Raw genomic sequence first — 13,413 nt, forward strand, 5'->3', positions numbered from 1 at the left:
TTTGTGTTCCTTGAAATATATCCCACAGGTTTGCCATTGCAAGCCCTTGCTCTTTGGTAAAACTTTTCTTTTCTTTTGTACTATTAAAGTTCATCTCATCCCTCTCCTTTTTCACTAATTTTCTCATTTTTTGAAATATTTTTTTATAAATAATATTAATAACATATAGTGCTTTTCTTAACACTCAAGGCGTTTTACACATTTGGGATAAATCTCCTCAACCACCACCAATATACCTAAAATCAATATAAGGACTGATAGCTACTATATGAATCATTTCACTTCAATGTTGAATTAAAACCTAATTTTTATTTTAGCTCTTTGCTAGTACAATACATTCATTTAGAAAGTCATGGGTTAACATTTAAAAACTGAAAGCAAAACTGGAAAATGGTATTCATACCAAGTAATTACATTAACTTCTAACAAGTCTTCTCACGATTCTATAACTGCACTGACGTGTTCAGATCTTGCGCAAGGCGCGCGCGGTCTCCTCCAGAGCTTCACGTGGTTCACTGGGAGGAGGGATCTTCAGGTCAGTGGGCTCCACTCCCCAGATCTCAGTGGCGTAGTCTGTGATGGTGCGGTCGCTCGAGAACTTTCCAGAGGCCGCAATGTTCTTAATGACCACCCGAGTCCACTCTCTCGGATCCTGTAGACACAGACAGAGAAATATGGACCAGTTTAATTGAGCGTTTTGAGTCTTTTTGTAATTTTCTGGAGCTTAACATCCATTGATACATAGAAATTAGCTGTGTAATGATTCTTAGATCAAAATTTTGTCTTTTGTGTTTCACACAAAAAAAAAAAAAAAAAAAAAATCTAATTAAAAAAAACATCCATCCATCCATCCATCCATCCATCTTCTTCCGCTTATCCGGTGCCGGGTCGCAGGGGCAGCAGTCTAAGCAGAGATGCCCAGACTTCCCTCTCCCCAGACACTTCCTCCAGCTCTTCCGGGGGGACACCGAGGCGTTCCCAGGCCAGCCGGGAGACATAGTTTCTCCAGCGTGTCCTAGGTCTTCCCCGGGGTCTCCTCCTGGTGGGACGTGCCCGGAACACCTTCCCAGGAAGGCGTCCAGGAGGCATCCGGAACAGATGCCCGAGCCACCTCAGCTGACCCCTCTCGATGTGGAGGAGCAGCGGCTCTACTCTGAGCTCCTCCCGAGTGACCGAGCTCCTCACCCTATCTCTAAGGGATCGCCCAGCCACTCTGCGGAGAAAGCTCATTTCGTCCGCCTGTATCCGGGATCTTGTCCTTTCGGCCATGACCCAAAGCTCATGACCATAGGTGAGAGTAGGAACGTAGATTGACCGGTAAATCGAGAGCTTCGCCTTGCGGCTCAGCTCTTTCTTCACCACGACAGACCGGTACATCGACCGCATTACTGCAGAAGCTGCAACGATCCGTCTGTCAATCTCCCGTTCCATCACTTCCCTCACTCGTGAACAAAACCCCAAGATACTTAAACTCCTCCACTTGAGGCAGGAACTCTCCACCAACCTGAAGAAGGCAAGCCACCTTTTTCCGACTGAGGACCATGGCCTCAGATTTGGAGGTGCTGATTTTCATCCCAGCCGCTTCACACTCGGCTGCAAACCGTCCCAGTGCATGCTGAAGTTCCTGGTCTGAAGGGGCCAACACTACAACATCATCCGCAAAGAGCAGAGACGAAATCGTGTTGTTCCCAAACCCGACACCCTCCGGCCCCTGGCTGCGCCTAGAAATTCTGTCCTTAAAAATTATGAACAGAACCGGCGACAAAGGGCAGCCCTGCCGGAGTCCAACATGCACCGGGAAGAAGTCTGACTTACTGCCGGCAATGCGAACCAAGCTCCTGCTTCGGTCGTACAGGGACCGGACAGCCCTTAGCAAAGGACCCCGGACCCCATACTCCCGGAGCACCCTCCACAGGCCGCCACGAGGGACACAGTCGAATGCCTTCTCCAAATCCACAAAGCACATGTGGATTGGTTGGGCAAACTCCCATGAACCCTCCAGCACCCTGTAGAGCAGGGGTGTCGAACTCCGTTCCTGGAGGGCCAGAGCCCTGCAGAGTTTAGCTTCAACCCAAATTTTTTTTTAGAACACCTGATCAGCTAATCAAGTCCTTCATGCTAATTTGAAAATTGCAGGTGTGTGTGTGTGTTGAAGCAGGGTTGGGACTAAACTCTGTAGGGCTGTGGCCCTCCAGGAACTGACTTTGACACCTGTGCTGTAGAGGGTATAGTGCTGGTCCAGTGTTCCACGGCCCGGACGAAAACCGCACTGTTCCTCCTGAATCTGAGGTTCTACTATCGGCCGTATTCTCCTCTCCAGTACCCTGGCATAGACTTTCCCAGGGAGGCTGAGAAGTGTGATCCCCCTGTAGTTGGAACACACCCTCCGGTCCCCCTTCTTAAAAAGAGGGACCACCACCCCGGTCTGCCATCCCAGAGGCACTGTCCCCGACCGCCACGCGATGCTGCAGAGGCGTGTCAGCCAAGACAGCCCCACAACATCCAGAGACTTGAGGTACTCAGGGCGGATCTCATCCACCCCCAGTGCCTTTCCACCGATGAGTTTCTTGACTACCTCGGTGACTTCAGCTTGGGTGATGGACGAGTCCACCTCTGAGCCCTCAGCCTCTGCTTCCTCAATGGAAGACGTGACGGCGGGATTGAGGAGATCCTCGAAGTATTCCTTCCACCGTCCGACGACATCCCCAGTTGAGGTCAACAGCTGCCCACCTCCACTGTAGACAGCGGTGGTAGGGCACTGCTTCCCTCTCCTGAGGCGCCGAACGGTTTACCAGAATTTCTTCGAGGCCAGCCGATAGTCCTTTTCCATGGCCTCACCGAACTCCTCCCAGGCCCGAGTTTTTGCCTCCACAACCACCTGGGCTGCAGTTCGCTTAGCCTGCCGGTACCCGTCAGCTGCCTCAGGAGTCCCACAAGCCAACCAGGCCTGATAGGACTCCTTCTTCAGCTTGACGGCATCCCTTACTTCCGGTGTCCACCACCGGGTTCGGGGATTGCCGCCTCGACAGGCACCGGAGACCTTACGGCCACAGCTCCGAGCAGCCGCTTCAACAATGGAGGTGGAGAACATGGTCCACTCGGACTCAATATCTCCAGCCTCCCTCGGGATCCGGTCGAAGCTCTGCCGGAGGTGGGAGTTGAAGATCTTTCTGACAGGAGACTCAGCCAAACGTTCCCAGCAGACCCTTACAGTACGCTTGGGTCTGCCGAGTCTGTCCAGCTTCCTCCCCCGCCATCGGATCCAACTCACCACCAGGTGGTGATCAGTTGACAGCTCCGCCCCTCTCTTTACCCGAGTGTCCAAGACATATGGCCGCAGGTCAGATGAAACGACCACAAAGTCGATCATCGACCTACGGCCTAGGGTGTCCTGGTGCCACGTGTACTGATGGACACCCTTATGCTTGAACATGGTGTTCGTTATGGACAAACTGTAACTAGCACAGAAGTCCAATAACTGAACACCGCTCGGGTTCAGATCAGGGGGGCCGTTCCTCCCAATCACGCCCCTCCAGGTAACACTGTCGTTGCCCACGTGTGCGTTGAAGTGCGTCGGAGCACTTTCCAGCACCCCTCCCAGAGACTCCAAGAAGGCCGGGTACTCTGCACTGCCGTTTGGCCCATAGGCACACACGACAGTGAGAGACCTATCCCCGACCCGAAGGCGCAGGGAAACGACCCTCTCGTTCACCGGGGTAAACTCCAACACATGGCGGCTGAGCTGGGGGGCTTTAAGTAAACCCACACCAGCCCGCCGCCTCTCACTATGGGCAACTCCAGAGTGGTGAAGAGTCCATCCTCTCTCGAGGAGGGTGGTTCCAAAGCCCAAGCTGTGCGTAGAGGTGATCCCAACTATCTCTAGTTGGAACCTCTCAACCTCACGCACAATCTCAGGCTCCTTCCCCGCCAGCGAGGTGACGTTCCACGTCCCTAGAGCTAGATTCCGTGTCCAGGGATCGGGTTGTCGAGGCCCCCGCCTTCGACTGCCGCCCGATCCTCTAAGCACCGGCCCCTTACGGCCCCTCCTGCAGGTGGTGAGCCCACGGGAAGGCGGCCCCACGTCGCTCCTTCGGGCTGAGCCCGGCCGGACCCCGTGGGGGGAGGCCCGGCCACCAGGCGCTCGCATACGAGCCCCAACCCCAGGTCTGGCTCCAGGGTGGGGCCCCGGCTGCGCCATACCGGACGTCACGGTCCTCGATTTAATTTTTATCATAAGGGCTTTTTGAACCACTCTTAGTCTGACCCGTCACCTAGGACCTGTTTGCCTTGGGAGACCCTACCAGGTTGTTGTTTTAAAAAAACAAACAAAACAAAAACCTTAGGGTTGGAAATTTATGACCTGAGTCCATATATAAAATAACAAGTTATGTAAATAATGAGTATAAAAGTTTACTCAATAATGACATTAAATGAAATTAAATGTAGTGATAGTAAAAAAGCTTTTCGAAATTGAATAAACATTAAATTATTTACAGTTTCGAACATGCATACAGACATTTTACAAACTAATAAATGTTTTCCATGTTTCTATTAAATGTAAACTATAAATCATTAAATAACATTAAATATGAATAATTTGTGTTCTTTTGTTAATTTGTGATTAGGCCATTTTCTTACTGTCCCTTTTTATTATACATGCATTTTCATTAAAATTCATTAAATTAAGTCAAACTGAACATACATTATAAAACTGACCCGAGGTCAGCTAAAACAATTTCATGCAATGGTTCTAAATGGTTATTTACAATGGTTATTGTCCCTTATTGTCCACAAAAAAAAATCAAAACCAATGTTCGAAACCGTGATGTAACAAAGCCTGGTTTCGTTCAATTACGTAACCTGGCCATTTTGATACATGGTCCGAACCACTGATTCAAAACAAAAGATTCTCAAAGGTTTTGAAGCTTCATTAAGCAGTGTTCAAAAGCCGCCATAACTTGTTGAGCATTAAATGAATATCTGACATGTGTGGTAGGCAGTATGTGTGATAATGTTCACCTTATACAGAGCGCTGACTTTCTCTTGACACTTGACGTAAGACTCGTAGTCTGCGAAAACCTTAAACCTGGAGAAAAGAATTCTGAGTGATGAGAGAGTAATGTTGGAATAAAAAAAAAAGAAAGTGCGTGTCTGCATGTGCGTTTTACCGATCATGATAGAACAGCATGTTGATGATGTCGCTGAACATCTCAGGCTGTTTTGGTGAAAAATAGCCACTTTTAATCTGATTTATGGCCTGTTTCAGCTCCGGAAGATCCTCATAATATTGTAATGCATCATAGCTGCACACACACACACACACACACACACACACACACACACACACACACACACACACACACACACACACACAAAGGAATGGTTAATGTCTTCACACAAGTACAAAGATTGAATGACATTTACTCAGCATCCATTTCCATCGATTTAATCTCTGTCTCATTCTCTACCCTTCTTTATCCATCTCTGCTACATCTTCCACCCTCATGCCAAAGATGAAGAGGTTTTCTTCTCCCGCTTCTTCTGCCATTTCCACGTTGGCACCATCCATTGTGCCAATGGTCAGCGCCCCGTTCAGCATGAACTTCATGTTTCCGGTTCCGGACGCCTCCGTACCCGCGGTGGAGATCTGCTCCGACAGGTCTGTAGCTGGGATCACTGCACATAAAACACAGATGAACAGGAATTTCTGCATTAATACACAGAAAATACCACACCCAGTTTAGTTATTAAAGGAACACTCCACTTTTTTTTGGAAACAGGCTAACTTTCCAACTCCCCTAGAGTTAAACAGTTGAGTTTTACCGTTTTCGAGTTTTACCGGCAGCACAGTTCCTTGATTATTACGCAGGAATGAGAGTATAGTTCCTAGTCATATTGGCCTAGAAAACTGCAACTTTTCATTTTCAGTCGGTCTTAGTACATGATGTAACTACAGAAGAGTCAAGTTTTAAATAGAAAAAATATCGAAACTCTTTGGTCATTTTTTTTGAGAGATGCTAACGGTCTAATCAGATTCAATGATCTATGCTAAGCTATGCTAAAAGTGCTACCGCCAGACCCGGAGATCGGCTGAATGGATTCGAAAACGGTAAAACTCAACTGTTTAACTCTAGGGGAGTTGGAAAATGAGCCTATTTCCCCAAAAAAGTGGAGTGTTCCTTTAAACCGTAGTTACCTTTCTCTGCCAGTGACACTCTGTAGTTCTCCAGGTAAATGACCTTCAGTTTACGGCCAATCACAGGATCGTTATTGACGACATCAGCGACTGTGGTGATCAACTTAATTATCATCTTTGCCATGTGATATCCAGGAGCAGCCTGCAGAAACAAACATAATAAAACTTGCCATTCAAAAGTTTATTTTTTATTTTGAAATAACTTTTATTTAGCGAGTATGCATTAAATTGATCAAAAGTGATAATTAATTCGAATTCTTGATAATTAAAGAATTATATTTCAAATAAATGCTGTTATTTATCAAAATATTCTTTAAATAATGTATTATGGTTTTCCAAAAAAATATTAAGCAGCACAACTGTTTTCACAGTTGCACCAAATCAGCATATCAGAATGATTTCTGAAGGGTCATGTGACACTGAAGACTGAACTAATGATGCTGAAAATTCAGCTTTATACAATCACAGGAATATATTGCATTTTAAAATATACTCAAATAGAAAACTATTCTAATAATATTTCACAATATTACTGTCACTTTTTGAATGGTAGTGTACATATTGCAAATCAGTGCATGCGAGTGTGTTTGGAAAAGGTTGTTTGTTTTACCTTGCCCCCGATAATCACAGTCCGTGGCACAAACGGTTTCGTGGGGCTCCTCTTGATTCCTGTGTGTAAAACGGTTGAAAAATTCTTCAATATCTTAGTCAAAGAGAGTAAATAATAAAGTTTACTTCTACATGGGAGAATGCTTTTCGAACCCCCCCCCACTTTAGCTGTTAAAAATTGTGCGAGTGTGTTTTTGTGTTTGTGCGTGTACATACGGTTGTACATGGTGATGACGTGGAGGCAATTGAGAAGTTGTCGTTTGTATTCATGTATTCTTTTCACATGGACGTCAAACATGGATGCAGGATTTACGTCCACGTTGTACTCCTTCTCTAAATACTGTGCAAACTTCAGCTTGTTATCCTACACACAGAAACATGTGAAAAGATGAACTACAACTGACTAAGAATAATGCCATTCATCGGAGTCAGTAATGCCCACCGAAAACCTCTAACATGGGGAACATTTTTATAAAGACTGTCAAAAAAAAAAAAAATGTCCAAAACAGCTTGTCACTGGGGCAGAAAGAGTAAGTACTAATATGCACTTTTTAGGGGTAGCTAAGTGTCCCTAAAGGGTTCTGCCCCAGTGATAAGCTGTTAAACTGTCCAACTTGGCCATTCAAATCTACATGTATAAGATTTCCAAATGCATTGATATGAGAGGAGTGTGTGTTTTGACCTGTTTGACTTTGGATACATCTCGGATGAAGGCGTCATCATCAACCAGATCATTCAGCTTCTGCAGCTCAGTCAGATCTTTTACATACTCTTCACCGATAGCCTACAAACGAACACAAAAAAACCCCATATGAAATGAATTGAATAAGTATGTAATAAAAAGAGAAAAACATGTGTATGCATGTTGGACCTCTGCAATAAGATCAGCGAGTCCTGGATTGCAGAGGAGCAGCCAGCGTCGCGGCGTGATGCCGTTCGTTTTATTCTGAAATTTCCCTGGTTCCAGCTCGCTGAAGTCTCGGAATCTATATCAATGCATTCAAAATAATCAGCGATGGCATGTAGGATTGTGTGTTTGTGAGTTGTGGGTTTTGAGAAAGAGAAAGCCCTACACGTCTCTTTTGATGATGTCTGAGTGGATCTCAGCGACTCCATTGACCTTGTGTGAGCCCACGATGCAGAGATGAGCCATGTTCACTCGCTTTCCCTCTCCCTCCTCAACCAGAGACATCCTGCGGATTCGATCCATATCATCTGGAAACAGAGATGCTACATGCTACACACACACACACACACACACACAAACATGCATTCAGTACATAAACATTAATGCTAGGTTTACTCGTGTATGTGGGTTTTCAAAGGAAATGGCCAGTCCTCTATTATTTGGAGTGTACTCACATCCAGGTGTGTTTGGTTGATCTTGTATATGATCTGCAGGTGTCGGGGTAAAAGTTTCTCCATCAGTTCGACCGGCCAGCGCTCCAGAGCCTCAGGCAGAACCGTGTGGTTGGTGTACGCAAATGTTTTCTTAGTGATATTCCAGGCCTAGACGCTCACACAGAAGAACTCACTTTGAGTAATCATGTTGCCTTGACAAATCCGACATACTGTCTAATGTACAAAAAAACAACCAAAGGGCCAGATTGCGCCAGCGCAAACCCTCTTTTGGCTTAAAAAAAAATTACTGTCAGGATTTACTAAAGACACAAAGTGAAAAATTAGAAAAATTAATTATTTTTGCGGCTGACCTTAAAGCATATGCAATTGTAGGAGTTTCCCTTTCAGGAGCAAAATGTATGGGAGGAGAGTATTTAAAGGGATGGTTGAATATGATTTCTAACTTTAGTTAGTGTAATGTTGCTGTTTGAGCATAAAACAACATCTGCAAAGTTACGATGCTCAAAGTTCAAAGCAAAGGGAGATATTGCTTTTAAATAAAATTTTAAGGACTACAACAAACAGCTGGTGGGAACTACACAACATTCCTCCCAGGTTAGTGACACCACCAACCCTAACATTTACATAAACTCCGCCCCCAGAACACGATTTATAGATTATCAAGACAGAATATGCAAATCAATGATTACTAGGAGATAACTTCACATAAGCTACATAAATTCATCAACTAACCATTCAGAAATGTCCTGTTGCTTCTATATGTTGTCACTTCTTCTTGAGTCTCTCCATCATTATCTGACTCCAGTTTTAACATAAAAGGCAACATTTTTAAAATTTTCAGTGCATGTCTGTGTGAGGTAAAAGGACACAAGCTGTTGAAGCTCCGCCCTCTGTGCGGGAGCAGCAGCAGCTCATTTGCATTTAAAGGGACAGACTCACCCTCAAAAAGTGACAACATGCTATATAAAAATATCTGTGGGGTATTTTGAGCTAAAACTTCACATACACACTCTGGGGACATCAGATTTATTTTACATCTTGTAAAAAGGGCATTATACCACCCCTTTAAATGAGTCACGCAATGTGATTTACTAAGGTTTGTGCTCGTCAATGTAATGGTGTTTGCCTAACTTATACATAGTTTTTAACTTATTGGACTTCATAATTTCTAACTTATTGGACTTCAGTTTGTGTTTTCTCAAGATTTGAACAATTAAAACACATGATAAACACATCTGTATGCATGTTGTATGGGCTGTCACAGTGTATCTTAGATTTATGAATCTTACTGCATCCCAGTCCAGTTTCTCAATGTCCACAAATATCCTCATCAGCTCAGGTATGGCCATGGCAGGATGAGTATCATTTAGCTGGATAGCAACCTGAAACACAGACATGAAGAATCACACAAATGCATGCAGCGACTGCCTTTAAAGTTTAAATGAGTTAAAACGGTTGTGTGTGGTAAAGCTGACCTTATCAGGGAAGCTGTCAAATGACAACGGTCCAGAGGAGTTTTTCTTTGAGGTCTTAAAACGGCGAATCACATCTTGTAAAGTTGCTGCCACCGCGAAATATTCTTGCTTCAAACGCAGCTCCTTTCCCTCAAAAAACTACAACACCCACCAATTGCAAAGTGTCAAAAGAAATGTGAGATAATTTCTGACCAGCTTAAACTGGATAAATGAAACCTAATTTTCTGCAAACAATAATGAATGCAGTTTAAACACAGAAAAGCCATTTAAACCTCAATCTGCCTCAAAGAGGCTGAAATCAAACTTACATTGTCATTTGGATAAAGCACGCGGGAAATGTTTTCTGCTAAGTTACGGTCCAAAACTGCCTGGATATAATCACCAACATTAACTGTAAAAAAAAACAACATCCATCATTACATTATTACAAATAAATTCCAATAACATTAAGTTCACGACCTATTTTGCTTCCATAATATGACATATTTCTAAGTGAATAATTTAATGAGGAAAATGAGGCTTGATTTGATCCATGCAGGCAGTTGTACATTTTTTATTCAAATCTATTTTTATATGCTACATTATATGGTGTAATAACTGCATCACAATAAAACCAAAAAATAGGTTAAATTATGATTTTATATTGATTTTATTAATCAAAGATTTTCAAGTGTTTGTCTTATAAGGAATTATAAAAAAAAAGTCAGATAAATTGTATTGGTGACCCATTGTGTGAATGACTCACAGTCTCGGAGATTGAAGTCGTTGGGAGCGCGTGCAGACCACAGGCGCATGGTGTTCACCGTATTATTCATGTAGCCAGGGATTGGCGTGTCGTACGGCATTGCCAGGACCACCTGCACCACAAACATGCATTACAAACCTGGCCATGGTGTGGGAGTGCATGTTCTGTATGCCTGTAGCGGTTTTCACACCTGTGTGTTAACCCATTTCGGCTCCTTTCCCTCCTCTTCCTCCACACGGCCATAGAAATGCACAGGCAGCATGAACTCAGGACGGGCCTTCTCCCAGGGGTTACCATACCTTAACCAATCATCCGCTTCCTCAACCTAACAGACAGTGATACAGCGATGACCAATCTGCACTGGAGGACATGGTGCTCAGATCTAGGTCAGGTTAAAGTTCAGGTGTGTGTGTATTCCCTTTGTAAATAAATTGAGCCACTGTTTCTTATTAACCTACTACTGCTTGCACAAGATCCTTATTGGTTCATTATTGGTTCAGTATTATCAGCTTTGCAGCAAGCTCACATGCAACAGGCCAGTGACCACAAACGCAATGGACTCCTGGCCCACATGCATTGATTTTTATGCAGACGCTGACCTACAAAATGTACTGCAAACTACCCACAATTTTGTGTAAATGCAAAATGTATTTCTTAAAACATAAATTTAACATGATTAGATTGAAAGTATAATAAATATATATAAATATATAAGAAAATATAAGCAACTAATAAAACTTGTTTATATATATTTTAAATATAAAATGTTATATTTTATCAAAATTTGTATATGTATATAAATCAGAAGATAATACTAATATTTGAGAAATTATAAATAACTAAAACTTATCAAAAAATATATATTTTGATTTTAAAATATATATATATTTTTTATATATATATGTATATAAATCAGAAGATAATACTAATATTTGAGAAATTATAAATAACTAAAACTTATCAAAAAATATATATTTTGATTTTAAAATATATATATATATTTTTTTATGTAGCCTATTCTGAATTATTTTTTATTTTTTTGAGAAAATAAATATTCTATTGCCAGCCATCAAATTCACCTGCCAGCCATCTTTGATTTTCTGGTTGAAAATTCCATACTCATATCGGATCCCATATCCATAAGCAGCCAGACCCAGGGTCGCCATGGAGTCGAGAAAACAAGCTGTGGGTCGCTCACACACAGTAAATATCACCATTAACTTCAGATCATGCTATTATTTGTAGTGTGTGTGTGTGTGTGTGTGTGTGTGTGTGTGTGTGTGTGTGTGTGTGTGTGTGTGTGTGTGTGTGTGTGTGTGTGTGAGAGAGAGAGAGAGCTGACCTGCTAATCTTCCCAGCCCTCCGTTGCCTAATCCGGCATCTTCTTCCATCTCTTCCAGATCCTCCATATCCAACCCCAGCTAGAAGGAAAGAGAGAGGTTTACAGACAGCCAGACGCACAGATGGATGGATGAGTGTTTTGTTCTCTCTCACCTGGTAGATGGCCTCATCACAGGAGTTCTGCAGGCCCAGATTAATCATGGTGTTCTGGAGCGCTCTACCCATGTAGAACTCCAACGACAGGTAATATACACGCTGAAAACACACACAAACACACACACACACACACACACACACACACATCAAACAGTCTTTCTAGAGAAACTTCATTCTTGGATTATGCATTAGGTGCACATTTTGACATTAATTTATATTACTCTTCTATACATTTCCATTTGTAATAATATTGATTAAAAGCTTTGCATAACTAGAACAAAATAATAGCTACAGGTATGATTATTTTTCGTTTTAAAATTATTATAAAATTTTATTTTTTTAACTTTTCCATGATATATTTCCCTAATATTTGCCATGGCAGTTGGAACCCTGTTATTAAATCACAAACAGCTGGAACTAATACTTTATTTTCATCCATAAAACTTGACATCACACATGTAATACATGTTTTAAAGTTGTATGCACCTGTCAAGATTAATCTGACTGACAATTTAACAACCTGGTGGTTCGAGAACAGTTCAAAATCACATTACCCTTTTGCTTGTATTCCAATAAAGGTTATTGGAATACTTATTACAAGTAAATATTTTTGAAATTACAGCCTATTTCAATACATTGCAAAACATTTTAACTTTGGCAAAATTACAAATAGTCACTAATAATAGTCAAAGATACCAAATGACTTTTTATGGGACTTTTTTCCCCTGACTCACCTTCGGGTCGGCCTCATAGTAGAACTGCTGTGTTCGGATCCAGCGACCCACCAGATGATCCCGCACCGTGTGCGCGAGCGCGAAATAATAATCCCGCGGCGTCGCGACGTTCCTGTCTTTGACCAGCGTGAAGTGCAGGTGCCGGTTGAAGCCCTTCTTGAGCTCCGCCACATTCTCCACACCGACGATCCCTCTGATGCTGATCTGCTTGCGTTTCTCCTGGTCCGTTAGAGGCGTCGCCATCCTGAAGATCACCGGTTACACCGAGCGCAGCGCACGGGGGTCACAAGCCCCATATTTTTATAGGGGGAACAGAGGGAGGGACAGAAAGTCTCTCCCTCCCTCTCTCATTGAATTTTTTTTTTTTTTTTTTTAACATAATGTATTTCAATCAATGACGTGACGTCCATACTCAAACAAATTAAGACTTTATTTATTTACGCAATTTAATTAATAGTAATAAAATCCATCAAATTGAATTGGATAATCATTACGTATTTTAATTGAATAATTGAACAATCCTTTTTGTGGTTTTGTCTGGATTTTAAGTTATTAAAAATAAAAATGCAGCTCACACACATATGTGTTCAGTTTATATTATATATGAAATGTGTGGGAAAATATAGACATATATATATTTATATAATAGGCATATAACAAATATAAAACATGTATTAAACCACATTACTACTCTGATTAAATACATAACCATTACTAAAAAAAATTGACCATAGCAAATGTGCACACATTTTGCACAAACTATTTTCGCAGGGAAATGACAGACAGCTTTTTATT

The 13,413-nt window shown here is 42.4% G+C and overlaps 1 protein-coding gene across 1 annotated transcript; it reads right to left on the reverse strand.

The window, feature by feature from the left end:
• Positions 1–289: 289 nt before the first annotated feature.
• Positions 290–12,902, reverse strand: pygl (phosphorylase, glycogen, liver). Its single transcript, XM_079635245.1, has 20 exons — positions 12,619–12,902; positions 11,882–11,983; positions 11,730–11,808; positions 11,467–11,570; positions 10,578–10,712; positions 10,388–10,499; positions 9,951–10,033; positions 9,643–9,780; positions 9,457–9,549; positions 8,168–8,314; positions 7,879–8,042; positions 7,677–7,791; positions 7,488–7,589; positions 7,022–7,169; positions 6,807–6,865; positions 6,197–6,338; positions 5,469–5,676; positions 5,169–5,303; positions 5,020–5,086; positions 290–652 (listed from the first exon to the last, which is right to left on the reverse strand). The coding sequence occupies exons 1-20, from the start codon at positions 12,859–12,861 to the stop codon at positions 464–466; spliced, it is 2,565 nt and encodes an 854-aa protein (XP_079491371.1). The 5' UTR covers positions 12,862–12,902; the 3' UTR covers positions 290–463.
• Positions 12,903–13,413: the final 511 nt, after the last annotated feature.

Source organism: Phoxinus phoxinus (genome assembly GCF_949152265.1).
Source record: "Phoxinus phoxinus genome assembly, chromosome: 14".
Taxonomy (NCBI): Eukaryota; Metazoa; Chordata; class Actinopteri; order Cypriniformes; family Leuciscidae; genus Phoxinus; species Phoxinus phoxinus.